This window comes from Tachypleus tridentatus, chromosome 2, assembly GCF_004210375.1.
Source record: "Tachypleus tridentatus isolate NWPU-2018 chromosome 2, ASM421037v1, whole genome shotgun sequence".
In the NCBI taxonomy this organism is placed as follows: Eukaryota; Metazoa; Arthropoda; class Merostomata; order Xiphosura; family Limulidae; genus Tachypleus; species Tachypleus tridentatus.
This window is the reverse complement of record NC_134826.1, coordinates 54,554,671-54,580,487: the sequence shown is the minus strand read 5'-3', so window position 1 is coordinate 54,580,487 and position 25,817 is coordinate 54,554,671. Positions and strand designations below refer to the sequence as shown.

Sequence of the window (25,817 nt, the reverse complement as noted above, 5' to 3'; positions counted from 1 at the left end):
GTCAATCCCACTATTCGCTGGTAAAAGAGTAGCCCAGGAGTTAGTGGTGGGTGGTGATGACTAGTTGCCTTCCGTCTTGTCTTACACTGCTAAATTAAGGACGGCTAGCACAGATAGCCCTCGAGTAGCTTTGTGCGAAATTCGAAAACAAACAAACAATAGCTGTTCTGATCAACTTGTATTCATCACTTGCTGTCTCAGTAATTAATAAATATTAACTAATTAATAGCTGTTCTGATCAACTTGAATGCACGACGAACAGTTTCAGTAATTAATAAATAATGAGTAATTAATAGGTGTTCTGATCAACTTGTATTCACGACGAACCGTTTCAGTAACTAATAAATAATAATTAATGAATAGCTGTTCTGATCAACTTGTATTCATTACTAGCTGTCTCAGTAATTAATCAATAATAAATAATTAATAAGTGTTCTGATCAACTTTTATTCACGACGAACAGTTTCAGTAATGAATAAATAATATGATCAGAACAGCTATTAATTAGTTATTATTTATTAATTACAGAAACTGTTGTTTACTAAAAGATCTAAGCTCAAAAGATTTTTCTTTGTAAAACATGTAGATGGATTTGAGAATAAAAGTGTATATAACCTTTACTTCAAAGTAAAACATTGATACAAAATGTGGCTTATATCGGTGTGATTACACATTAGTTACTAATTTAAATTCTGAAAATACAACTTACTGAACTCTAATATATATAACAGACACACAAAGATAGGGTTGTTGCTTTAAATTTTCCATAACAACAATTATGACGTAATTGTTTTTCTGAAATGGGGAATTCCCACAACATACATTCTTTTTTTCTTTATAACCTTTATACTACAGGTCACCGTAAACGAGTTAAAGGATACATATTTCAAACAAAACACGTTTTAAAAATCTCAAAACAATTTTTTGCAAAGTTTTGTCATAAAAGACAATAGGTAGTAATCCAGTTATTACGTAGTTCGAACAAAAACTTAAATAACACATTGTTTGTTGTCGAGCCAACATTTTTTTTTCAATTAGGAAAATAATTGGAGACAATTTTCCAACTTTAAATGTCACGAGAAGCAAAATCAGAGATAGCGTTTCAGAATTTCGTACGAAGCTACACGAGGACTATCTACGAATAAAGCGACCAATCTTTGGAAGTCATAAACGAGACGAAAGGCAGCAACTCAACACCATCCGCCTCCAGCTCTTCGATTACAGCTGTTTGAACAAATAGTGGAGTTTGACTGTCGCTCTTGTAACTCATTTATGGTTCCAAAATCGGAGTCCATCTCGTAGAGGCTGATCGCAAGTAGCCACTCCTTGCATTCACAGCCCGCGCATGTTAACAACAGTTTTAATGTAATAAGTAAAAAGGAAAGTGTTACTGTATTATAATACCAGAGAATCAACACTGACTGTGCGTCATGGTGAAATGAAACTACGTGAAGAGAATAAACACTGACTATACGTCATGGTGAGTAGCTGACTTGAATCAACACACAGAGAATCAACACTGACTGTACGTCATGGTGAGTTGAAACAACGTACAGAGAATCAACACTGACTGTACGTCATGGTGAGTTGAAACAATGTACAGAGAATCAACACTGACTGTACGTCATGGTGAGTTGAAACAACGTACAGAGAATCAACACTGACTGTACGTCATGGTGAGTAGCTGACTTGAATCAACACACAGAGAATCAACACCGACTGTACGTCATGGTGAGTTGAAACAACGTACAGAGAATCAACACTGACTGTACGTCATGGTGGTTAACTAACTTGAATCAACACACAGAGAATCAACACTGACTATACGTCATGGTGGTTAACTAACTTGAATCAACACACAGAGAATCAACACTGACTATACGTCATGGTGAGTAGCTGACTTGAATCAACACTGACTGTACGTCATGGTGAGTAGTTGACTTGAATGAATACTTATTATACGTGATGCTAAATAATTGACTTGAATCAACACACAGAGAGGAAGCTGTGAGTTTTGCTGCGACACAAGTTCCGCCCTACTTCCGCAGGTCCAAGCCCCTGATTTCATTGCATATGTACATATATAAATGTGTATAAAGGTATATGATATGCATACATATCCGAAAACAGAAAATATATTCCCGTCACACTGTTTGTTGCATGGAAACATCTTTTGCTACGGGTAATTTGTGTTTTAAAGTTTTTGTCTAGCAAACGCTAAGATACCCCTATAGCTGGTGTAAGAAATGCCAAATGGTACTATTTCGTGGAATTATTCATAGTTACGTATAAGAACAGGTAAGAACTAAAATAATTTGTTCTTTCTTTTGTCTAGAGTGGCTCACTGTTTTTGTACGCTCTTGTTTCCTCCAGTTGGTCATCTTTATCAAATTACATAGTAAATCTCCTATTGAACAATATAACAAACTAAATGGTCAGTCTTCTACAATCTATAGATTTTCAAAGTAAATTTCCCATTAACAAATAGAATTACACATCAATCAGCCATTATGCGATTAAAGTGATAGTCTCTGACTAATAAACAAAGCAACACTGTCTTTCTCTGACCAGCCAATTGTATAGCTGTTATTTTACCAACTAACAGGATTGTATAGTCAGTCTCTGACCACTCATTATTACTCTACTGTCATTCTCTGACTAGATAATAGAATCATACAGTCATTTTCTGACTGGCCAATAGGATTATCCAGTCAGTTTCCGACCAGCAAATGGGGCAATACAATCAATATGACCATATAATCATACAATGGATTGCTGTGTTTTACAATGAGGTTATAAGTAATTGAATCGTTTGATGTATCGGTACTTAAAGTGAAAGACATGCAGAGAATCAAAACTTGTGTTCATAGGAGTTGCTTTTTTTGGGGGGGGGGGTACCGAAACAGACATTCTGTCGCAGAAATAGATAGTTCTCTCTGCATTTCATTATTAAGATTGAAGAAGATATTCCAAGCATGTATATTCGAATGCGTAAACCTTGAAATGAACACGTGGCCTGAACAGGAAAATCACGTGAAATTAAACAACACGGCTAGCGTTTCTTATTCGTCTGATTCCTGGTTAAATAATGCCCGCCTGATATTTGAGAATAACAAACCGAGTCATTAGGTAACCTTAGCAACAGTCTTAGAAGCACCGAGACTGGTGGAATCACAATCAACATCATATTTCAAATATTTGTCTATTTCACTTCCCATGTTTCACGTGTTTAACAGTTGTAACCGAGGGAGTCGAGCTCTGATTCTATGGTGTGTCGTGACTTTCTGCGTGAAGACAACCCAGTTGTTGCCGGTGGAAACCAACAGCCTCAATTTCGAAGTACAAGCTGAGGACGCAGACATACAAATAATTAAGGAAAACATTCTCTCACAGCTTGGACTGGACAGAGAACCAGACATCTCCGAGGTTAATATCTCCCAGAGTGAGATGGACAGAGTCTTGGAAATCTATCGACGGAACACGAGAGATATCCGGGCAGCCCCAGAGAGAAAAAGAACTGTACGCAGGTTTTACACTTACAGAGACGAAGGTAAGATTTAGACTTACAGAGATAAAGGCAAAATTTAAACTTACAGAGACAATTAAGATTTAGACTTACAAAGACGAAGGTAAGACAACGTAGAGAAAGTGAGCTTGTGAATAAATGAGGTATCAGTTTATCTGAAGAAAAATATACCGGACAACATAAATCAAAATAGCAAACCCAAGAAACGTAGATGTATATCGTGTCAGTGGACAGAGAAACATAGCTGTTTATCGTATCAGTGGACAGAGCAACATAGATGTATATGGTATCAGTAGACCCTAAGAACATAGATGTATATGGTATCTGTAGACCTTAGAAACATGGATGTAAATAGTATTTGTGGACCATAGAAACGTAGATGTAAATGGTATTAGTGGGCAGAGAAACACAGACATACATGGTATCAGTAGACCCTAGGAACATACATGTATATGGTATCAGTAGACCCTAAGAACATAGATGTACATGGTATAAGTAGACCCTAGAAACATAGATGTATATATTCCTATTAGACATGGAAACAGGCTCTTTGGTGGTTGAATATTATAATTTATTTCACATTTTGATTGAAGGTTGCCATACTTTATTTCACACCTTGGTAGAAAGGTATGTTAATTTATTTCAAACTTTAGTGGATGGGTGATATAATTTGCTTCACATTTTGGCGGTTGGGTGTAATAATTTATTTCGCATTTTGTGGATAGGTGTTAAAATTCATTTCATATTTTGGTGGATGGGTTCTATAATTTATTTCATACTTTGGTGGATGGGCGCTATAACAAAGTGATATGAACCCTTTCTATTATTTAAATAAGCTCCATATCACACTACTTTTTTTCGATTCTAAAAATACACTTCATGTTTCTTTCAAACCTTTAATTGTACAGTTGTCTCATTTAATTTTTTTGTTTTAAATAATACATATGTCATGTTTATTGTTCTTCATGGTATTGTTTTAGCCTCAACAATGTAATGATATTATATTGTAACATATAGTACATCTAGTTAAAATAGGATTATACAGAAGAGACTTCCGGTTTCTACAGGAAGTGGTATAAAAAACCTTCAGAGAATTGTTTAGGCTTATCGTCAGAAGATATTAAATAGCAAGAGAACTCGAGATACTTTTTAAAAGTTAATGTTAGAATAACACTAAAGCCAGTAATAATGTTTAATGTCTACTGAATAAATTCATGAAAAGGTGTTTCGGAAAAGCCATTGTATTGGACAAAATAAACTTACACAGTTCATGTTGACTGGAAACGACATCAAACTCAAACATTCCAATAAGAAAAGCCCGGCTATTGAATAATAAATCAAATTGGCACATACTCTTTGTTGAAGTTTCCTATTAGAAAATGTCTATTATTCGACAAGATATCAAACTTATACACTATTTGTCGAGTGTTCCTGTTTAAAACATTATTGAATAGGACAAGAATTGACATTTTGTTTCATTTTGCTATAGTATTTCGTCAGTCAATGTTTGATAAATGAAACATTTATAACTCTAATGAAATGTCAAGGATTCAAAACTGTTCTACTATTTTATTTTGGAAACCTGTCACAAAAAACAGTTGTTTAATATGTCACGAAATATTTATTATTTTTATCTTTTTGGAAATCATTTACTGTGGGCATTAAGTACTTACAAAAATGTGATAAACATAGATATAATTCAAACCTTTTTGTTATTTTTATTTTTAGTATCTACTCATACTGTAAGGATTAATAAATATAGTTGTTACCATAGAAACCTACATATTTATAGGTACTTGTAAGCATTAATGAATAGAGCTGTTACCTTGGTAACTTCTATATGATGTGAGCATTAATATACAAAGTAGTTATTTCAGAAACATTCATATGCTGTAAGTATTAGTATATTTAACTGTAACCATAGAAACCTACACGCATCCAAGTGCGGTAAGCATTAGTACATGAAGGTGTTACCATGGAAACATATTCACGCGTGAGCATAAATACATATAGTTATTACTTTAAAGTGCTCCACCTGGCACCAGCAATTATAATGAGATTTATTTTGCTCAAAATCTCCCTCCCTCTATAGGTGTAACAGAGAAGTAAGTAGTCCAGGAAACAGTGTCTTTTGGTAATTATACTTTATACATGGTCCACAAGTGATTCGGTTTTCTCTTTGAATAACGTTAAAAAACAATAACAAAAACGGTGGATGAATGCGTGACGTGACACATCGTGATATGTAACGTTAAGAACGACCGTAAATGATAGAACAAAATAATTTCATAGTTTTGCTGACCATGTGCGAGGTGAGACAAGGGTCCAATGGCTTTTGTATGACATGTGTTACGTCCTACTTCTTCAAGTTTTTCTTTACGTTCGTGAATTTGAGCCAAATTTGTATGGAGCCATAATGAACTTATATATCAGTAATGCTTGTAATGTGATAACAGTCGCCCCTCTCGTGAGATAAGCTCTCAGTACATATCCGCCCCCAATGGCACAGCGGTATGACTGCAGACTCACATCGCTAATAACCAGGTTTCAATACCCGCGGTGGGCAGAGCAAAGGTAGTCCCTTGTATAGCTTCGTGCATAATTAGGAACAAGTAAACAAACGAACAATAAATATCTTTAAAGTGCTTAAGAAAGCTGAAACAAACTAACGTGTAGTTTAACATATATTTTGTTGCTCCCTTGTGGCACAGTGCTAAGTCTACGAATTTATAATACCAGAAACCGGGTTTAGATCCTGTTGTGGGTTACAGCACAGATAGCCAATTTTGTAGCTAACTTTAGGGACTTGAGTATAGGAACTGTATTTGGTCTTTATTTCTTGATAAATCTTAAATTTTACATTGTAACAAAAAGCAGTAAATCAATATAGTTAATTCTATTTTTTGACGGCGTTTCTTTTTAGTGCCTATACAGTACCAGTTCAGAAATGGTTATTTTAGAACCGGAAGGCAACAAGTCTTATATTTTCGTTTGGATTTTCCTGGTCACGAGAGAAGCAGAACAAGAGGCCTAACTGTTAGTTCTGCCATGCTTAGTATCTACATGGTTCATAGAGGTAGTCATCATCAAGTAGCTGGCCATAGAGGGCGCTCTAACACAGTGTCTGTGAGTGACCTACCAAAACATGCCACTATATACATCTACCAGCTCCAAGAACCTGTAAACATGGAGAATCCCGTTGGATATGAGGAATCAGTTCACGTAAATAGTTCCAAGAGATTCTATGAACCTGTTCAGGCAAAGTTCCCCGGTATTGGCAGGATCCTGTTCAAGTACTAAATCCCCAGAAACCTGTTCCCAAGCGACTGTTAGTCCATGCTCAACAAGTGCTACTGAGCTCCGACAGGTGGGAGATATTTGACGTTTCCAAAGCAGTAGAGTCTTGGGTAGAATCACTTTCGATAAACTACTGGTTACTTATCGAGTGCGATGAGTGTGAAACCCACGGCTTTAGTTTCCTCTCTATAAATAATTCAGACATTTTAGCTACAAACCCAATACGTAATGAGACAATAGTTGAAAAGGTGTCTTACCAAACTCCTGGCAGGGCATTTCTGGATATCGAACTAACTGAATCTTATTCGAGGTCTAAACGATCGAAACATAAGAAGAATAGTCGATATCCATTGGACTGTACCAATGGAAATAAAACCCCTCTTTGTTGTCGCTATTCAATGATAATTTCTTTTGAAGAGCTGAAGTGGGACTGGATCATTAGGCCAAAGCAGTTTGAAGCTTATTTTGCAAGGGAAAGTGTGATCCAAATTATAAAAATTACGTTAGCAGACATGCCAGGATCCAAAACCTGATACGTAAAATAAAGGACAGAAGGAATACAATACCCCGACCTTGTTGCACCTCAAAGAAGATGAAACCTCTTCAAGTTGTGTATTTAAAGAACGAGAATGAAGTAGATACCAAGAAACTGAGAGGACTGATAACATCTCAGTGTGGTTGCGCTTAACAATAGATTCCCACATTTAGCAATCACTGTTAATATTCACAACAGGTATATGTCTCGTCTTTTATTTAACTTAGCAACGATTTTTCTCAAACAGCTCTGTGACCTAGATTTGTTACTCAGAAAGAATAAACAAAGCACTACTTGTTTCATTAATCGAATCACGTAAAGATTATTATTCTAGAAAATTAACTTTGTTAGTACCAGATGGTGCTTTAAAAATGTATAAGCTGTTAATAACGACAAAAGTTTCATCTGCGATTCTTTCCTTATTCCGAGTTCTCTTAAAGAAATTATTATAGACAGATTAAATAACTATTAAAGTGTTGCAGATGTGATATTAGTGAGTAATATAAATTTGGCGTCACATATCTAGTGATTCAAATGTACGAGGTTTTTTCGTATCCTAAGTTTACAATAACGAAAGTTTCATTTCTTCTCAAACTATCATAATCACAACAGATCTACAGAAAAGAACTTCTGTTTATATTGAAACACCTGAGAAAGCTCAGTGTATTGTTATATTCCACGTTAGAATCTCTGCTCTTCGAAGCTGCGATGTTCTATAGATACACCGAAACAGAAATAATGATTTCAAGCGTCTTGGTAAAAACCACCATCACTTCTGAAAGAAATATTTTAAAAGGTTTTGGTAAAGACATATATCTTGACAGTGAGAATATTTTAAAAAGGCATTGCATTCTTATCTATTACAAAACCAATCAGAACATAGTATTCTTATTTAGTACAGTATGGTCCAATCAGAACATGGTATTCTTACCAAGTACGTACTGGTACAATAAGGACATGACTTATTAACAAATAAAGCTGTATTAGAACTATTAACAGATAAACTGTATTAGTATTACTAGACTTATTAACAGATAAAGTTGTGTTAGTATTATTAGATTTATTAACAGGAAAAGTTGTATTAGAATTATTAGACTTATTAAGAGATAAAGCTGTATTAGTCTTATTAGATTTATTAACAGATAAAGCAGTATTAGTATTATTAGACTTATTAACAGATAAAGCTGTATTGGTATTATTAGATTTATTATTTTTCAATATTTGAACAGCAGACATAATAGTCTAAAGTTCATTGTGAAACTTGATTGTAAACTTTCATTTGTTTACACTTTACTTATTATTATGTGACGTGTACCACAAAAAGACAAATACAGACTTGCACTTCAACTTTGCAAATTTTGTTCCAAATGTTTTCAAAGAAAAAATGTGGCCAATGTACTGTTCCACTTTGTATATAAATTATATCACGAATGAAGCTTTGAAGAAAGAATGCTTTCAGGTCAGTTTACTGGTTATTAAACATATGAGACTTAAAACAATAAAGAAAACAGAGTTTGTTGGATTGTTCGTAGAAACTGTGTAACGATCAAATGTATTTGACAGTAAGACATTTTTAGTCCGTTCTTATGTGATCATATTCTTAAATTTATTAAAGCAATTTAACTTAAAGCTTCACAAATCATAACGAAATGTTGAACAGATAAAAGAAGAGAAACATAACCAACTTTAGACGAAAACACTCTCTTACGTCTGACACTAATCTCGCCAAACCGGTTAATTACTTTTGGAAAATTAAAGAAAAATACGCAGCTTCGGAAAACAAAATCTCCGCCTGGAGATGGAATTAAGAATTAATATTTTTAAGGTGTAACATATAGTAGCGACACTATCTAGTGAAAGTTATAGTTTTTTAAAGGTCTATACAGGTTAATTCATCACGCAGTTTCTTACTTTAACTTACAAAACATACGTTTTATGATTTATATGTCAACTTTAATGACCGTTAATGAAGTGTTGAGCACTGAAGGTTGTTACTCAACGGTCTTAAAGTTCGAGTTCAAAAATACATAAAAAACATGAACTGGCTATCAATTAATCTAAAATTATAAATATTAATCTTCAAACATTATTGTTAGAGTTAGAGAGGTCAAGGTTCTGGTTTTTCAGATAAGATGTCAAGGTAAAAAGTATTCCATTAATCACCATTATGAAAATGTCTTCAATTAATCACCATTATGAAAATGTCTTCCATTAATCACAACTATAAAATGAAAGGATTAATATTTGCCATCCTACTATCATGTTTACATTGTTTCAGAAGGAGTAATATTTGCCATTCCTACTATCATGTTTACATTGTTTTAAATGACTAATATTAGCTATCCTTACTATGATGTTTACATTGTTTGGGAAGGACTGATATTAGCCATTCCTACTATCATGTTTACATTGTTTGGGAAGGACTGATATTAGCCATCCCTAGGTTTACTTTTTTTAAAGTTTTTATTTGTTTGCTTGTTGTTTCAATACAGTGTTTCAATAGATACAGGACGGTTGTACTTATAACCAAGTTTTAAATACAGTGAGGTCCCAATTGCAATATTTATTGTTTATCCATTATTAACTGGTAATTCCTGTTTCACACTGTATTTTAGCTTTTTAAAGGAGCGCCACACTCGAGGGTTAATAACATTGCTTACACTAGAATTATGATTTTATTAAAATTACTACTATTTAATAATAATACTTATAGAAGCAGGTACTCGGTTTTAAACTGTCACCTCAGTGAAACTGGTTGACAGCATTGTTTTAGTTTTTCAGTTATCATGTTAAATATAAGTAGAAGAAATAAGAACAATAATTCAAACTTTTTACTATGATAGTTATAGACATGAATAGTGCTGCCACCTGTCTCATGTAAGTTTCATCTTTATAAAGATTTAGTTTATACGTTCTTCAAATAATGCCAATTTTTCAACATAAGAAATTACATAGTGTACAACATGTACACTAAAAATAGTGTAAGAAACACCAAAATATTACTTTTGAAGTAATTATAATTAGTGATATTTAGTCAAAGTCGATAAATGGATCACCTCATGTTCTTTTTAGCGCAAAAACTATACAATGTGTTAAAGGTGTCCGACAGCGGGGATTGAACACTACTTTTTTGTGTTATAAGCCCACAAGCTTACCGTTGAACCATCGGGTGCTGTAAACGTGTTACGTGGGAAATTAGTTAGAATGTGATTACGTTCAACGTATTTATCATAGTTTCACTTTTTATTATCTTTCATGCTACTGAATAATTGTTTGAACTGTTATGAAGTTTTACTAGTCAACACCAGCCAACATGACATTAGGAAAAGTTTATTTACTGAGTAGTATTGCAGAAGATACTTAACAGTAAGAGTTTTTTTGTTGAAGGTAGAAATAAAAGTTCATCGCTTTCTGTCCTTAAAACGAATGGATTCGATTCTATTTCTTTAGAAGATCGAGGTTCTAAACTCTGACTCTCTTAATCTTCTGTAGTGATTTGAAACTTGATTTTCTCAGCTGCTGCCGCCAGACTCCCGTCACCTGCACCCTCTGGTGACAAATCCTGACTGGGTCTCCGGTTGTTGAAGTCTTGGTTGTTAGACGACGGACTGACAGGTATCATGCTTTGATACCAGTCTCTGTTTTCCTCTAGGTTGTCTAGAAGTTTCTGTGCGTCAGGGTACACTAAATCTGCCCATGTCTCCCACAGAGGATGAACTATATAGTCAATGAACCCCACCTGTTAGAGAAAAAGTTGTTACATGTAGAAATGTCAAACAGAGTTAACATAAAACTTTCATTTTGCCCCTGAAGAAAAAAGTTTCACCTTTCGAAAGCGCTCTGTTTATAAGTGTTTTATTTCATTTCTATAAAACTTCTTGAACCTATGTGTTTTTGAACATCATGTACATACATCAACTAACAGTAATTTCTAGATACATGAACTCGTACTAATATCTAGACACATGATTTAATATTAGTTGTTAGGTCCAGAAGCTGGTACATACCTTTAGGTACAAATAATTATGTACAGAAGATGGTACTAACCCTTATGTATAGGAGTCATAAAACCATTCCGTTCACACTGGGTTTATAGATGTTCCTGAACAATAGAACCATTCAATTCACACTGGTTTTACAGTACTTCCTAAAACATAGAACCATTCAGTTCACACCTGCTTTATAGTTGTTCTTGAACCATACAACTATTCAGTTCACAAGGACTTTAAAGTTGATCTTGAACCATTCAGTTCACCCTGGTTTTATGGTTGTTCGTGAACAACAGAATCATTCAGTTCACACTGGGTTTATAGTTGTTCCCTAACCATAGAACTATTCAGTTCACACTGGGTTTATAGTTGTTTCCTAACCATAGACCATAGAACTATTCAGTTCACATTGGGTTTATAGTTGTTCCCTAGACCATTCAGGGTTTACCATTCATCACACCGGGTTTATAGCTGTTCCATAACCATAGAACCATTCAGTTCCTACTGGGTTTATAGCTGTTCCATAACCATAGAACCATTCAGTTCACTTTCGCTTCATATATTTTTATGAATTACAGAAACAATTGTTTACCATCTAACTTTATGTTCTGTTTTTGTTATTCAGTGTTGAGTAATAGTTTTATTTTCGAAAAAAATCGATTAGAATTTAAAAAATTGAAACACCACAGAAAAAACGTAACAGTCAGATAACTTCCGTTAGGTGGATCCTTTTCTTGAAGGGTGAATGTGTGCTTAACTTCCACAGCACTCGTGTTATTGACTCCTATACATTAACATAACAAATACAAAAGTCAGCGTCACCAGAGTACGTATCGTGTGAAGTAATGAATTGATCATTTTCACCAGTACTTCACATCATTACTTACCTGAGTCTTTTCAACAGAAACATTGTCTCTATCACACATAGGACTAATGTCTAGTCCTTGTTCTTTCTCCTTGTCTCCCTGTTGGAAGAATTCTTCCATTATAAAACCAACCCATTCCTTATACATCTCTAACGGTTTGGTAGGACCACCCAAGTCAGCACAGTGGATCATGTTCTGGAGAACCTACGACAGGAAAACCAGACAATGATGTACAGTTTATTGAACAATTAGCCACTTATGTGGTGTAGATATATATCAGCCGATATACTAAGTCGAAAAATACTAAAATATGGACAAATGTTTGTTATCTCAAGAAATACCATTAGTGTAGACTAATGGTTAGAATGCTCAAATAAATAATTCAGGTGCCATAGTTCAAGTGCAGTTTGTAATTGTACATTATTATAAGAGTGAGAGATTAATATTTTTTATCCACGACACTCCACAATGAGCTACCAGTGACCTGTTCACCACTGGTATCGAAATCTGAATTTTACTAACGTAAACATGTACACGCGTGTGTGTGTGGGGGGGAGAGTCTTTAGACCTAATGTAGGTAAAATCTATTACAAAAAGGACATCGAAATGTAAATATGTCCATTCAGTGGCCACTGCTAGTGTATTTCTTCTTACATTATATACAACCAAATGTTTTTAAATATGGAGCACAGGTTATTAAACAAATGGGAGAGAAATTTCGTATTGCGATATATTATCACCAGTTATCTACAGCCTCTTATAAACAACCATCACCAATCTCCTATTTAAAGTTTCTAACCAAAAATTAAGCAATACAAATGCAGGTGAATACGTAACATTTAATCTAGACCGAAACAATCTGTTTCCAGGAAAGTTCTACTGGTTTATTATAAGGTGTTGTTGTTATAGTACATCATCTTGATACAACAGTGTAACAGTCTACACACATTAGATGATCATCAACTGTTTAGTACATCATCTTGATACAACAGTGTAACAGTCTACACACATTAGATGATCATCAACTGTTTAGTACATCATCTTGAAACAACAATTCTACACATTAGATGATCATCAACTGTTTAGTACATCATCTTGATACAACAGTGTAACAGTCTACACATATTAGATGATCATCAACTGTTTAGTACATCATCTTGATATAACAATGTAACAGTCTACCCATATTAGATGATCATCAACTGTTTAGTACAACATCTTGATACAACAATGTAACAGTCTACCTATTTTAGTTGATCATCAGTTGTTTATTTCATTACTTTGATACCTCATTGTAATAATATTATCAACCGTGGATTAGTTTAGGAACATTTGCTTTAACTAAAGTTAGTGTAAGAGTGAAGTATTTCTATTAATTATGGGATAGTTTTTGGATCACTCTTTAGCTTGAAATATTTCCATCAGCTGTTGGTTAGTTTCCTGATTATTTTAATTGTTTTGAAATAATATCGTCTACGATGGGTTAGCTTCTGGGATAACTCTATTACTTATCAAGTAATTTCATTAACTTCGCGTTCGTTTTTAGGGTTATTTTATTAGGTTTGAAATGCTTCCAATAGTTTTGATAATAACTCAACTAGTACTGAAATACTTGCAATAAATATAATTTAGTTTTTGGGATAACTCTACTAGTTTTGAAATACTTCAATAAAAATATGTTAGTTTTCAGTATATTAGTTTCGAAACTCTTACTTGGATTCTTTCTGTGTAGTTATCCAGTAGGAGAACTCCTGACCCCGTCACCTTCTTTGTTTCCACCATTGTCTTCAAGCCAGCTAATAAGCTCATATGCTTTGACATGTCCGTTGCTAGAACCTGTACGGTAAATAGTTTATTTAAATTTATTAATATTTCTTGCACTTATCTTTTTATTTGATATTCTACCGTGTCTTGCCTTTTCACTATCGTGTTTTTAACTATCACCTCAGGCTAAACTTTCAATAACATGTTTTTAACTATAACCATATAAAACGAGTGTTACTTTTTTACTTATTATTACCTTCTTAGGTTAATGTAATAAGTCACATTTTTCTTGATCTATGTATATAATACTCGACATCTATACGTGGAACACTCACACACTGGTACAATGGTAACATGTAAATTTAACCACGTGCAATTCACTGGTTTTCAACAGCTCATTGTTTCAATGGAAACACACAACTCACCATGTCAATGGAAATCCTTCGAAGACTTTGTCGTTGTTTGTTATTTAGGTTCACAAATATATTGCAGTTTTCATCCTGAAGAATTTTGAAAGCCACAGCTAAAGAGTGGTTCTCAAGAACAGACTCGTCATTGTACATGATGGCCAGCTCAGAACCTGTAAACAAGAACGTGCTTGTCATTGTATATTATTGCCAGCTCAGAACCTACTAACAAGAACAGACTCGTTATTGTACATGATGGCCAACTCAGAACCTACTAATAAGAACAGACTCGTTATTGTACATGATGGGCAGCTCAGAACTTACAAATAAACAATGTTGAATGAGAAATAAAATTAAAATATTGTCTTATTATTTCTTAGTTAAATTATCAGTTGTAAGTGGGTTGAATAAAAATCAATAATAAGTACTTTACAGTTCACGTGCTTAAAGTTGTTAAAACCATAACACTTGTTGTACATTTAATATATATTGATATAGATGTATATGTAGCGCGAATACAGCTGTCATTGGTGTCCTTGTCGGCTTGATAAGCCTTGGGGTTGAGTGAAGGTCTTCGCCAGTAGAGACATATCAGATGTAGTCTACTCACACATTATAATATATTCTACTTTACTTTCATGAATGGGTCCTCAGAATCATTTTTTTTGAAGTTTAAGATCGTCATGTTTTTACTGTTTCGGTTCTTTACCAAGATAACCACATTCATGGCTAGCACGTTGCTTAAGAGATGCAGTTGGAAGGTGGTTTCTGTCACTTTTTTTTCAAAAAATTAGCAACAACCCTAATATAAAGTTGAAACTCTCTGGAGGACTCTAGTGTTCTTCAGATGTTGTAGTACAAGTTTCGAAACCACTTTCTGGACTTAAACTGATTAAATTCTTTGCAGGACATTCTGAACAGTCCATTTGTATAGAGGTGTCTGGATGCACTGGCCAGGACAATGTTCAATAAGAAACGTTCTCTCAGTAACCAATTTATGGTCGTTTCGGTACATACTATGCCAAGGCATGTTTAGAAGTATAAGCTAGAACTTGTAACTTAGGATGTTATATATTATTTACGTAAAATTAAAGGAGATAAGTGAAAACAAAATATGTTTTACGTGAAGTAATTGGTGATGACGAGAAACCCACTTGAAGTAAAAATATATATCTCAGGACGGCTGGTATGGGTATTAACACTTTTCCGAATAAAGCAGAGAATAACGTTTATACCTTCTTCGGCTATTTGCACCTGAGAAGGTCAAAATGTTGTTCTCTGCTTTATTACTAAAAGTGTTAATACCCATACCAGCTGTTCTGAGATATAAAATGTTTTAATAAGGAACACTTTAGTAAAATTACGTATTGGACTTTTAATTATAAATTTTAAAATTAGAAACTTAATACTCACTAGAGCTCACTAAATATTGGTTTGTAACCCCAGGATGATCAACGTCATGGATGGCCGCTGCAAATAAGGCAGTTAGTATTTCCAGATCTGTGAATACTGCCTGCAATGTTCAATAAAAATAATGTGAAGACAGTGACCATAAAACAACACATTTGTAAGTAAGGTTCCAACTTTTATATTAATATTTAATTTTCTTTTCATCATTTGACAAGTAGATTGTAGAATGCTACTTGTTTACTAACTAAACCTAAATGAGATGAAAACTTTTATTATTAAAGGATAAGAAAGACACGCTACAAAAACATGTTTTTGACATAACATACGGCGCTAACTGTAAAAATCTCTACAATTATATTTTTGTAAATATTAGAATTCGTTATTGGAAACAAAAATATTAATACGCAAGATATCTGTTTATATGAAACGCTCGGTAATATATAAAATTACCTAGATATTCTCCTGTGTTACCCTAATTTTCTGCGTGAAGTGTAGTAATACATATTTCTTAATACAAAATCCTGTAAAATACACTACAGTTTCTGAAAACATAGACGAAAAAAACTATCTCAACTACTGAGTGTTAATGACATTTTAAAATAACGGTGCTCAAAGACTCACCCTGTCCTTAGGCCTACTTTGCATCGTCAGTCATACTTTATTGGTCATAGTTTCGAGTTATTGCTAAACTCTTTATACTGTAACAAGCTTGTACGTAGGATTGTGATGTCAGTCTCAGACCCTAGATGTTGATACAGTTTTTACTGTACGCCGGTTAAGTAAAAGGCACAAAAGTCCATTAGAGATATGTTGGAAGACTTGATAAATATGTACTCAAATCGGATTGCTGTGATTTAATTTTTCAGTAATGTTTTCCATGACAACAGCCATTGCTCTTGACCTGAGAGTGGTAGAGTCTGTGATCGTTTAAATTGTGAGCTTTCGTCAACTTCAGATATTAGTCTAGTAGTCTATTAATGGTAACAGGAGATATATAACGAGCCTCAGTATTGCTTTTTGAATCAGAGGGTTCTCTTTCGTAACCACAACCTTCATATTCCTGATGAGGGCGTTGCTTTAGAACGGTGTAAGAGGAGGGATCGAAACCCATTGTTATCGTTAACCCCACCTCCCTCTTTAGGACAGTTTTAGTTGTTTTAAGTCCTTGAATTGTATTCAGATCGTGAAACACGATTTCCTTGTACAAGCTAAGATTTGTCAAGCCACTTGTCACTCTGGTCGGAAACAGTATACAGAATATTGTAATAAAGCTGTCAATACTAAAATACATCTTACATTAAGAGCAGGAGAAAGAAGAAGGACATGCAACGACTGGGTGACGTCAGCGGCATGGATACAGTTGTGGTAAGGAATCTTGAGGTAGTGGTCTTCTAACGTCATCAGGAAGTTAACAGCTGTCGTACAGGATATGTTGAACGTCTTGAGAATTTCTCTGTCCTATAACAGTAGTTAAAGAACACAAGATTACCGTAAACAAAACTACCCACCTCTGTCCCATAACAGTAATTAAGTAACACATTATTACCCTAAACAAAACTGCTTTATCTCTATTCTAGAACATGGTAGATAACTGAAAACAAAGGTATATTTACCCTCCATATTGTATAAGTGACCGCTGTAAGGGGTCTCATGTTAGATAACTCAGCTATTTGGAAGATGTTAACGCCCCATTTATCTACATCTTCCAGCTCCTATTATAAGAAAAAAACGAAAAACCAAGATTAGTAGAAATAACATAAATACAAAACTTTTCTTGAAGAAAAACTTAACATTCACTGCAATGAGTGGTTAGGGCACTTTACTCATAATCTGAGGGCCAGGAGCACGAACTTAATTTTTGCCATGCCAAACATGCTCGCCCTTTCAGCCACTTAATCCCATTATTCTTTGGTAAAAGAGTAAGCCAGGAGATGGCGGTGACTGGTGATGACTAGTTGCTTTTCCACTGGTCTTATACTGCTAAATTAGGGATGGCTAGCGCAGATAGCCTGGTGTAGTTTTACGCGAAATTCAAAACAAAGAGACAAACCTTTAGGAGCAGAGACGTTAACCCATAACATATATTGACTGTTAGAAAAATTATAAACAAGCAGATTATAATTAAATGAAGATCGGAGAATAGTTTCACATTCTATTTAATAAATACATTATATGTCTGGATGAACTGAGTTTAATGTTTTTACTATCACCACTAAGTCAGGAGAAAATGTCATCAACTTCTATCACCAGTAGGTCACGTGAACATGTGATCAACATTTTTTACATAGATATAACGTTTCTATCACCACTGAGTCAGTTGAATATGTGATCAAAGTAAAACAGGTTAACATGTCATCAATTTGTATCACCAGTAAGTTAGGTGAACGTGTCATCAACATTTCTTGCATAGATATAACGTTTGTATCACCAGTAAGTTGGGTGAACATGTCATCAACATTTCGTACATAAATATAACATTTATATTATCAATATGTCAGGTGAACATGTCATCAGCTTGTTTCACAAGTAAGTCGGGTGAACAAGTCAACTTGTATCACCTGTAAGTCAGGCGAGCATGTCATCAAGATTTCGTACATAAATTACCCATGAAGATGTTATTTCTCATTCCATGATGGTGGAATAAAATTCCATCCTGATATCAAAATACGAGTTAAACTCTACAACTGTTAGTGAAGTTTGTCCTTTGGGGGCCGTTTTGAACCTCAACGTACAAACCGTTTAAAACAGTTTCATTCCATTGTTTGAGAATGAAGTTAGAAATCTTGTTTATGTTTTTGTTTTCTTAATTATTTAATAGTAACATGGTGAAATATTCGCTCCTACTGTCTCATTGGTAAGTCTGAGGGCTCACACTACTAACAACCAGGTTTCGATACCCGTGGTTGGCACAGCACAGATCCCATTTGATAGGTTTGTGCTTAACTACAAACAAAAGCTAGCACGCTATTAACCAGGAATTATTCCAATAACAAGAACAGAGAAGAACGTTGGCTGTCGTTTCTTTAAGAAATTATTGCAACGTTTTTTCCAGACTTATTTCCACGATGTTAGTAGTATATAGATTGTTCAATGGATCATGTAGAAATGAAATAACTCGCCCCTTTGATGACAGTCTGTGTTAATACATCACCTCCCGTGTATAGCATCAATAAAAAACAGTTCACACAATCAATTTGTTTACCTCGTAGTGTCTTACCTTATCTACATCCAAGACGTAATAAAAATTATTTATGGTTTGTTCATAGTGTTTATCTCAATTTTAACTTTTTAAACACTGGTTTTTTACCTCAGACTCTTGTGTTTTCACAAACTGTATTCCTATATGTACTGGCAGGAGTGTAGCTGACCGTTTCTCACCTGTTCCTGTTCTTTGTTCTATAGAAATCAGCCCAAAATGTGGAAGTTAGGACAGGTTATAGTACATACAACACAATTCACCTTTCCTAGTTCCTCTTCTTGGGGTGTTTCAACCCCATGTTTCGGAAGTTTGGACAGACTGTTGGTGTGACATAAAAGTTTCTTTACTCCAGATATCTGTGACATCGTTTGGCTAGAACCGTGATGGTTTTTTTGTGGTTCTGGTGAGTTGCTATCCTCAGGTTGAAACATGGGAAGATCTAAGTCTTGTTGCTTCTCTGGAAAATAAAACAAAATCATAAGCAACTGAATAATAAGTTACCTGTTACAGTTAACAATAAGATATGTTATCAGTAGAATAATAAGTTAACTGTAACAGTTAACAATAAAATATGTTACCAGTACGATAATGAGTTACCTGTTACAGTCATCAATAAGATATGTTATCAGTATAATAACACAGTCAACAATAAGATATGTTATCGGCAGAATAATAAGTTAACTGTAACAGTTAACAATAAAATATGTTACCAGTACGATAATGAGTTACCTGTTACAGTCATCAATAAGATATGTTATCAGTATAATAACACAGTCAACAATAAGATATGTTATCGGCAGAATAATAAGTTACGTGTTACAGTCAACAGTAAGATATGTTATCAATAGAATAAGTTATCTGTTACAATCAACATTAAGATATATCAGTAAAATAATAAGTTACCTGTTACGAACTCACAGGGGCGCCACCGGATATTTCATATTTTCGAGGGAAACACAGCGATATCGACATCTTCCGGATACCGTGCAACCTACTAGCTCGAGGTAGTTCACAGTTTTAACATTAGATTGCGCTACATTCCTTTGTATGACGTTCTTGAATGTTTGAGATATTTTTTTTGTTTACTTGTGTTTTCGGCTACGCCAGTAACTTCTCGAACTTTCTCGTTTCTTAGATTTTGTATATAAATACCTGTCGACTCTCCTGATCCATCAGTAATCGAAATAACTGAAGGGTATTGTGATCAAGTATCTGCGAGGACTAGCAAAGTTTAGTGAATTATTTTGTTGACTTTTAGTCCTTGTCCATAAAAATAGAAAGATTTTTAAATTAATAAGTGTTGGAGTGAATAAAAGGATGGCAAACCACAGACCAGTGGTAAAGTTGGGAAGAAACGGAAATATGACGATAGTAATTTAGATTTTTATTTTACTTAGGTAGATGTCTATCACGAATAGTGTCCGCAGTGTGTATTATGTCTAAAAGTTTTGTCTTAAGAGTGCATGCTTCCAAATAAACTAAAACGCCACTTAGAGACCAATCATCTTAACATGGCTAGTAAATCACGTGATCATTTTACCAAAAAGTTAAAATACTTGAAAGAACTAAAAGGTACATTTTTGAAACAAGCATCAATACCAAGCAATGCTTTGTTAACATCCTACAAGGTGGCTTATAGAGTCACGAAATGTAAAAAAATATTGCAGAAGAACTGATTTTACCGGTTGCAGTGGATATGGTGAATATCATGGTTGGCGAATCTGCGGGATGACTGCTTTCAAAGGTGCCTTTATCCAATAACACTATCAGTCGTAGAATACAACACATAGCCGAAGACTTCAGCAATCGGCTAATTAAAAAATGAAAGAGAAGGAACTCTGGTTACATCTAGATGAGGTGACGGATAGTAATAAGAATGATCATCTGATTTACTACACACGGCTTGTGGATGGTGACAAGATTGTGGAATACCTTCTGTTTTGTAAAAGTTTCACTGCGGGTACTAAGGCTCAAGACTTGTTTGAGATCCTTGACACTTTTATGTGTGAAAACACCTTAGAGTGAACTAAGTGCATTAGCGTCTGCACTGATGGTGGTCGCTCTATGTTCGGCTGTTATGAAGAATTGCAGGCATACATTCGAAGCAAAGCTCTTGATGCAATTGGACCCACTGCGTAATCCACAGGGAAGTCGTTGCGTCAAAGTACCTAGTCCTGGAAAGTGTGTTGAAAGCAGTTAGCTTTACAAAAACTCGGCCACAGAAGGTGAGGTTTTTTTTTTAAAAAAAACTGTGTGAGGATTTGAGATATGAGCGCGCATCTTTGTTGTACTACTATAATTCACGATGGCTCTCCCATGGGAATGTACTGTCCCGCGTGTTCGAATTACGACACGAATTCTACTATTATCTTGAAGAAGAAGAACATACTAAAATATACTAAATATATATTTAGTATATATACTAAAACACTTCTTGGATGTTTTGTTAAAATTAGCATATCTGTGTGATCTCTTCAAAAACTGAATGTGTTGAATCTCTCTCTGCAGGGAAGCAACACGCACATTCTTAAACTCGCAGAGGGGGTTTCAGCTTTCAGAAAAAAAAAGTTACTATGGAGAAGAAAAATGAATGAAGATGATGGCAAAGACTGTTTTCCTCTGTTGCAGCAGTTTGTTACATCCAATGGAGTTGATTTGATCCACGAACTAACATCTGTTTTTGAGGAGCACCTAACACAGCTCAGTGACTGGTTTGAAAATGACTTTCCTGAAGATATGGAAGAGTTTGCATGGATCCAAGACCCATTCAAAGCTAAGGCCCCATCTGAATTTACCTCTGCAGAAGAAGAAAATCTTATTGAGCTGTCTTGTGATAAGACTTTAAAAACAAAATTTGGCAGCTTGGAACTAACTGAGTTTTGGATATCAGTAAAAGATGAATATCTGCTGCTAAGTGCTAAAGCTCAACGAATCCTAGTTCCATTTGTGACGTCATATCTCTGCGAAGCTCGGTTTTCGGCGGTTGCTGTGATAATAAGCAAGTACCGCGTGAAAATCAATGTGGAACAGGAAATGAGGGTAGCGGTGTCTAATCTGATTCCAAGGTTTAAGAAGCTATGCAGTGCCCAACAGGTGCACACATTCCATTAGTAACTGTGGTTATTTAAGAATGAAATAAAAATATTGTTTTAATTCACTTTAACGTGTATTATTCTTTCAAACGGCTACTAAGTTGTTAGGACATAAATACATATTAAGTATTAAATTGTTTGGGCCTAACTACTTAATGAACGGAACTGTTAGGTTTTTTCATTTTGACTAGGGGCGCTGTGAAAAAAATTGCTGAGACACTAAGTGCGCCGTGAACCGAGAAAGTTTGGGATACGCTCGGTTAGAGCAAAACGTATCGAATAAAGAAACAAGGGAAGTTATGATTAATATACAAAATAACTTGATATTTTTTCAAAACTTACCGAAGAACGTAGTGCAGATATATTCCGAGATCTGGTGGCCTGATTTCGACTCAGAAAAGTGGTTTGATAATTCTTTACTCAGCATACGTTTGAACTAGAAGATATAAGTTATTTAGATAACATAACTTATTGTACCAGTAGTGCAACACCTACTAGAAGATATAAGTTATTTGAATAACGTAAGAGATATAACAACTTATTGTACCAGTAGCGTAACACCAACTAGAAGATATAAGTTATTGAAATAACATAACAACTTATTGCACCAGTTGTATATCACCTACTGCACAGATTATATAGTACCTACTGTATCGGTAGTGTAACACATAACGTATCAGTGGTATGATACCAACTGTACAAGTAGTGTAACGCATAATGTACAGTAGTATAACACCTACTATACCAGTAATGTAACACAACGTACCAATAGCATAACACATAATTTACCTGTAATATAAACCTTACTCCACTAATTGAACTGGATATTGTATATTATATACCTTACTGGAAGCTATGTCTCCAACAGACTGGTAAAACTTGATAGAGTATATTACATAACTTACTGGAAGTCATGTCTCCAACAGACTAGTAAAACTGGATAGAGTGTATTACATACCTTACTGGATGCCATGTCTCCAACAGACTGGTAAAACTTGATAGAGTATATTACATAACTTACTGGAAGTCATGTCTCCAACAGAATAGTAAAACTGGATAGAGTGTATTACATACCTTACTGGATGCCATGTCTCCAACAGACCGGTGAGGCTGGATTGTTTCCAGCTGGTCAAGACACCAGTCCAGCTCGTCCAGTGTTTCTACTGCCAGTTGCATGTGCTGCGCATCTAACAGTATGTTTTCTATGAAAACCAGAAAACGAACCTTTTTTGGTTACGTTATAAATAATTGTTTTATAACATAACTTATAAACCTTATTTATTGTGGATAAATATAGATAGAGAAGGAACTGTTTACCATGACTAAAAACATTAGAAAACCTTTCCAATCAAGTCTTAAACTCACACTTCATATATACATGTTTTTGAAGTTTGGTTTTGTATGTTTGGAGTATCCGCTGAAACACACACAGAGGTCATCTGTCCTGACTGTTTCTAATTTTTAAATGATAGAGTAGATCTATCAACAGCATCCATAAAACAACGTTTAAACTAATATAATTGATTGGTGAAAACTGGCAGTTACATTTGTAAAGCATCCGTCGCGGAAAGCGTTTTTGTAGAAACGGGACGCGAGCCATAGACCTTTGGCAGGATTAGTACAGAGTGTAACTTCACATGTTAAAAGGAAATTTAAAGCGTACATTTTCAACTATTCCTCGTTGCTAAAATCAAATTCGCTTTTTCGGTTATGTTATTCGTTTAAAACTTCGGGAAACGAGATGAATTATTTCAGCCAGCGTTTCGTCGTTGCAGTTTCATCATAGCTAGTAGCACAACTATATTTTGTATTACTAGCTCTCAGGAAGTGTAACTTTGCAATCAAATAGTTCACATAAAGGTAACCAAATGTGTAAACAAATTATTTCGAAACTGGTTATCACAATGGGTTATCAGTGACCTCACTAAGTGTATCGAAACACGGTTTCTATCTTTGTAAGTCTACAGATACTCTGCTGTGCCACTGGGGCAAATAAAAAGTGCTGTATGAGTAATTTTTCTGTAGCTTGTAACAAGTTAGGTTATTCTCGTTAGCAGTATCTATTACACGGCAATGGTCACAAAGTATAAGATTGCCTGGTCTCACTGACAAAATTCTTCATGTTAACGTCTTTGCCGGTACTTAGATGTTACTAAGGAAATGTTTCCCACAATGCACCTGTTGTCCCAACAACTCAGAAAGTTAGCTTTCAGTCTTTCATTAAGTAACAACAAAAACTTGCGCTGACAACATCAGATTTGTAATCTAATGAATTCCTTCAAACTTAATTCACTAATGTGTCGTACCATTTACCACAAAGTAAAATAAATCACCAGACTTACTACGTTCTGCCACAAATTACCATAAAAAACTACTACAAAGTTACCCCATATTACCACAAACAATTCTTAATTACAAACCCAACAATGCATTTTACTTTACTCTAATAAAATCTTGCAACCTTGCAAGACATGTCATCTGAGTCGATGTTGGTTTCACTGTGGTACGTAACAAAAAGAAAGAACACATCATTTTAATTGATGTTGGTTTCACTGTGGTATGTAACAAAAAAATAAAACATGTCATGTGAGTCGAAGTATTTCGTTACGTTTCACAATGAAAAATGTATTTAAATATTCTCACCAGCAAACTTGTTCGGACCTGAAGACCTTTTCGATCTTGATGGGTAAAAAAGAAAAATAATATTTATTAATTTCAAGTGTGTAAACAGGAATAAGTTTTAATTACACATTTACAAACGTTTATCATGTCAATTTATCTTGTTTAAATAGATAGGGTGATATTTGTAATGAAGAGAAACCTACCTAAAGTAATAATGTATCTCAGAACGCTTGATATGGGTATTAACACTTTTATTGATAAGGAGAGAACAACGTTTCGACCTTCCTAGGTCATCTTCAGGTTAAGAAAGAGAGAGTGTTTGAATGTGATCATTGACGGACACATGTCTTAGTAACGATAACATAAACGGGTACCGGATTGTAGGGAGCGTTGCTGGTGGATGTTTGGTTATTAATTGGTAAAGGTATATAGGTGTTCTTTTATATTGGTTTAATTTTGGTTTCAGTTGCTGTATAAGTAGGGCTTCTTTGATTTTGTGTTTGTTTATATTTGTTTCCCTACTTAATATCTGGGTGTTTTCCATGGTTATCTTGTGTCTATTTGATTTGCAGTGCTCAAAAATGTGTGAAGGTGTTCTTTTGTGTTCTTTGAATCCAGTTTCCATTTTTCTGCTTGTTTGTCCAATATAGAACTCGTGGCAGTTGTTGCATTGTATTTTATAGATTGTGTTGTATTTGTCAGTGTAGTTGTTACATAGTATGAACTTTAGTTTTGTACCTGGTTTTTGAATAAATTTGGTGTGTACTGGAATGTTGTGTTTTGTTATTATTTTTTTCCAAATGTTGGTTATTTTTTCGCTGATCTCAGGAACATATGTTATGCAGCAGTATAAGGTTTCGTAGTTTGTTGTATCTTGGGATCTATTATTGTTTGTTTGTTGTTGGTCTAGGTGTGTGTGTACAACTTTTTCCACGGTTTTTTAAGGAAATTTGTTGATGTTGGTGAAGTGTTGTTTTATTTTGTTGATTTCATCATTAATGTTATCTGGTGAACATAGTGTTGTGGCTGTGTTTATTTGGTTTCTTAATATGTTGAGTTTTTTTGTTTCATGTGCTGAGGCCCAGGGAATGTATAATCCGGTATGGGTGA

At 34.6% G+C, this 25,817-nt stretch overlaps 2 protein-coding genes across 3 annotated transcripts in view; one reads left to right on the top strand and one right to left on the bottom strand.

The window, feature by feature from the left end:
* Positions 1–1,401: 1,401 nt before the first annotated feature.
* LOC143243847 (uncharacterized) lies at positions 1,402–8,866 on the top strand. The gene is made up of 2 exons (XM_076487557.1): positions 1,402–3,550; positions 6,450–8,866. Exons 1-2 carry the CDS (start codon positions 3,217–3,219, stop codon positions 6,824–6,826), a joined length of 711 nt encoding a protein of 236 aa, XP_076343672.1. The 5' UTR covers positions 1,402–3,216; the 3' UTR covers positions 6,827–8,866.
* A 1,807-nt stretch (positions 8,867–10,673) lies between these two features.
* LOC143243845 (3',5'-cyclic-AMP phosphodiesterase 4C-like) overlaps positions 10,674–25,817 on the bottom strand; it is a 64,946-nt gene continuing 49,802 nt past the window's right edge. For both annotated transcript variants that reach the window (XM_076487554.1, XM_076487553.1), the window contains exons 4-14: positions 24,729–24,763; positions 23,160–23,287; positions 22,428–22,521; positions 19,254–19,450; positions 17,408–17,506; positions 17,091–17,252; positions 15,798–15,897; positions 14,403–14,557; positions 13,927–14,049; positions 12,235–12,417; positions 10,674–11,097 (exon numbers count right to left, since the gene is read on the bottom strand). In XM_076487554.1, the coding sequence (XP_076343669.1) occupies positions 10,837–11,097; positions 12,235–12,417; positions 13,927–14,049; positions 14,403–14,557; positions 15,798–15,897; positions 17,091–17,252; positions 17,408–17,506; positions 19,254–19,450; positions 22,428–22,521; positions 23,160–23,287; positions 24,729–24,763 (1,537 nt within the window). In that variant the 3' untranslated portion in view covers positions 10,674–10,836. The remainder of the gene's footprint in view (positions 11,098–12,234; positions 12,418–13,926; positions 14,050–14,402; positions 14,558–15,797; positions 15,898–17,090; positions 17,253–17,407; positions 17,507–19,253; positions 19,451–22,427; positions 22,522–23,159; positions 23,288–24,728; positions 24,764–25,817) is intronic.